This window comes from Maylandia zebra, linkage group LG20 (genome assembly GCF_041146795.1).
Source record: "Maylandia zebra isolate NMK-2024a linkage group LG20, Mzebra_GT3a, whole genome shotgun sequence".
NCBI classification, from domain to species: Eukaryota; Metazoa; Chordata; class Actinopteri; order Cichliformes; family Cichlidae; genus Maylandia; species Maylandia zebra.
Genome location: NC_135186.1, coordinates 37,833,854 through 37,837,577, shown reverse-complemented (window position 1 = coordinate 37,837,577; position 3,724 = coordinate 37,833,854). Strand labels below are relative to the sequence as shown.

The 3,724-nt window shown below is 49.2% G+C and overlaps 1 protein-coding gene across 1 annotated transcript in view; it reads right to left on the bottom strand.

Moving 5' to 3' along the window:
• Positions 1–276: 276 nt before the first annotated feature.
• srms (src-related kinase lacking C-terminal regulatory tyrosine and N-terminal myristylation sites) overlaps positions 277–3,724 on the bottom strand; it is a 23,880-nt gene continuing 20,432 nt past the window's right edge. Inside the window, exons 7-8 of the mRNA XM_004567589.5 lie at positions 3,681–3,724; positions 277–3,065 (exon numbers count right to left, since the gene is read on the bottom strand). The exon at positions 3,681–3,724 is cut by the window's right edge and continues 113 nt beyond it. Of these exons, the coding sequence (XP_004567646.3) occupies positions 2,866–3,065; positions 3,681–3,724 (244 nt within the window). The 3' untranslated portion in view covers positions 277–2,865. The remainder of the gene's footprint in view (positions 3,066–3,680) is intronic.

The window sequence follows — 3,724 nt, the reverse complement described above, 5'->3', positions numbered from 1 at the left end:
CTTCCTCAGAGTCCTCAAGAAGAAGAGGCGCTGGTGAGCCTTCTTGACCAGCTTGGAGCAGTTGGTCGTCCAGGTGAGATCCTCGGAGATGTGGACTCCCAGGAACTTGAAGCTGCTCACACGCTCCACAGCCGTCCCCTTAATGTGGATGGGTGGATGTGGGTCAGCATTCCTCCTGTAGTCCACGATGAGCTCCTTGGTCTTCTCGGTGTTAAGCAGCAGGTTGTTTGTGTCGGACCACTCAGCCAGACGATCCACCTCCTCCCTGTAGGCGAGGAGGTGTATATCTTATCGTCTATTTTACTCATTTTTAATATTTTATATACATACTGATTTATTTTTATCTTCTTTTTCATTCATGTATTTATTTTATTGTCGTTTATATTCATTTCTTTGTCTGCTTGATGTTTGGTTTTCAACTGCTATCTCTGCTTTATTGTTGGAAAGCACTTTGGTCAGCTTGTTGTTTACGGTGCTTTATAAATACAGTTGGGTTGGATTATTTAAGACCTTGTATGTGAGGAGCAGGATTTTGAATTCTGGATTTAACAGGAAGCCAATACAGGAGAAATCTGCTCTCTCTTTCTAGTCCCTGTCAGCGGGATGAGACAGAGCAGGGAGAGTGCTGGCGTGAATCAGGTTTTCTCAGAGGTTTGGGGCATTGCTGTAATCACACTACTGTAATCACACTACTGTAATCACACTGACTGCTGGCTTTGTGGTCTTTCGTAGCGAGCAGGCAGATGTTTTGGTGCTGTGTAGGCGTGTCTGATCACAGGCCAAGACAAGAACTGCTGTTTACTGTCAGGCTGTTTTTATCATTACGATATCTGAAAGGGAAATACAAACCTGTTCAGCTGAATTGTCTCTCACACACAGCAGAGGTCAGGGCTGCTGTCCACCATCTGTGTCCTGACTAAAACTATGATTGTGATGTTGTGCAGTCTCTAACACGTGCTCGTGCTAGGGGCAGGGATAGCTCAGTAGGTAGAGTGGTGGCCCCATGATCGGAAGGTCGGGGGTTCGACTCCACTGAACGGCTACCCTGAGGTACCCCTGAGCAAGGTACCGTCCCTACACACTGCTCCCCGGGCGCTGCATTGGTGGCTGCCCACTGCTTCACTGGGTGAATGGGTTAAATGCAGAGAAACTATTTCCCTATGGGGACTAACACGCACACTTTACTTTACACTTTCGTGTGTTAACGCTGCTTCAGCTGCTTCTGCACACGTTTCTGCTTTAAAGCAAAATTCCATCAATAATGAAACTTTATCGACACTCTCTGTACAATCGTGTCCATGACAGTTTTTGTTTATTGTTGTTAGAAGATTAATTCAAAGAAAAAGATTTAAGTTGTTTGTTAGATTTGGGATATTTCTGCTGTGCTCAGTTTGGAGCCCCGCCCACTGCCGGTCGCTTGGGAAGGCTGTTGAACAGGTTACACACACTTCAGGAAGTGCTGCACATCAGTACGGCGTTATGCCCTGTGACATGTGAATGAGTGACGGCACACACACTCGTTTCCACAGTGTTTAAAAAAAACTTTATTTGCAGCGCTGTCACAGGTCAAAGTCGGACGTGTGATTTGGTGTTTATGGCTCAAGTTTCCTCAACTTGGCTTTATTGCTCATGCATAAAAGACCAAAGTTGCATTGTTCTTAAATTGCATTGCAGGTTGCAACATAATGTTGTACAATTTAATGGTGCAGAACCCCACACAGCTCACCCCCACCCACCCTGAAGAGTGTGGCTGAGTGTGGCTGAGTCACTGTCAGTGTGTGTTGGTGTCGTCTCTAAGTCCACCTCCTGCAGTGTGTGTGTGTGTGTGTGTGTGTGTGTGTGTTGTAAACATAGGCACTGGAGCTGTAACTAGCTGTTAGAAGAGCATGAACGCGCGGCGCTGCATCGAGCTTCGATGTGTAACGCGGGTCCAAACCTTCAGAGAGGGAAGACAGAATACTTCACGCCTGTGGGTTCATCAGATTAACAGAGTTCAGCCAGAGAGCAGGCAGCGGTGCATGGGCCCAGCCTGAGAGGACAGGTGTGCAGGTGTGTCTGCAGGTGTGGCTGCGTATGCAGTTTTTAACATTAAAGACACGGACGCCTGAACACATCTCTGATTCACTGCACGTGTGCAGGGAGGAAGTGGTGGCGTGAATCAGGTTTTCTCAGAGGTTTGGGGCATTGCTGTAATCACACTGACTGCTGGCTTTGTGGTCTTTCGTAGCGAGCAGGCAGATGTTTTGGTGCTGTGTAGGCGTGTCTGATCACATGTGACACGTTAATGACCCCAATGCTGAGCGGACACTTTTAGGAGCAAGGCTGTCGCTGCTTCTCTGCATAGATTTGGGTCTTTTTCGTGTCTCAAACATGTTTCGATGCCCGTGTTACAAATAGACGTCTGGTTAACGTTGGCTGTCGAAGCCGCTCTGACCAATCAGGACTGTGGGAGTCCACCGCTCCGCTGCTCTGTGACGGCAGCAGTCGGACTCTGAGCCGAGCCGCTAGCGTGGCTAAAAGACCCCAGCAGGCGTTCTTATTGCACAAAATATTTTTACCCAGAAGGCTTTGCATTCAAAACACACGTCATTCATTCAGGTCGTGACCTGTGAGTCCAGAGTGCGCACGCACAGACCGACACCGCACTGAAGTAATAAACTCTCATTTAGAAAACCGATGGTAGAAAACTAAAAAGAGGGTCCGGGTCGTTCCAGGTACGAGCGGACCTCCACGCCTCCCCCACGCCGTTCACTCTCTCTGTAAACCCGAGTGTCGATCACGATTCCTCTGAGGAGTCCCGATGGAATTGGCAGAAGTCTTCCTCACCCCCTCCCTCCCAGTACAGGAGGAGGATACCTGTGCGGCCTACACCTCTACGGTCTTAAAATATATCTTGGCATATATGGAATCCAGCTGGCTGTGCAGGGCGTGGAAGGAGGGTCTCTTGGAGGGCTCAATGGCCCAGCAGTCCATCATGATGCGGTAAATGTTCGAAGGACAGCGGCTTGGAGAGGGCAGCCGGAAGCCCGACGTTAGCAGATCCATCACTTCCTTGTTGCTTTTACCTGGAGGAGAGGACAGACAGGCAAACACGAGCACAGGAGAAAAGAGCTCAGTCCAAACTCAAGCTCTGAATGACAGAAAGGAGTGTGGTGATTCACATAACTGACTCTTTCCTAAGCTTACTGAGCGCTCACAGCTCACACGACAGCCAATCAGAGCAGCCACGCAGGGACAGGGAGAACCAACCACCGAGGAAGAAAACCGGACTTTACAGCTGAAAGTAGGCGTGTAGTGTTACCACTGCACTATCCAGCTGTGTGTGTGTGTGTGTGTGTGTGTGTGTGTGTGAGTGTGTGTGTGAGAGTGTGTGTGAGTGTGTGTGTGTGTGTGTGTGTGTCACTTTTACACACACACACACACACACACACACACTCTCACACACACACACACACACACACACACACACTCTCACACACACACACACACACACACACACACACTCTCACACACACACACACACACACACACTTTTGCTTTGCTACGCTCAGTCTGGCGCGTGATGAAGGTGTGCCGGTACGACGCCCGTTGTTGCTGCTGTGAGGCTTTTGTGAGGCGGTGCGCTCTGAATAGCTGCTCTCTGTTAAACAGGTTAGACACACTGAGTCTCGCTGCGGTACCTTCATAGGGCATTTTGCCCCGTGACATCATCTCATACAGCAGC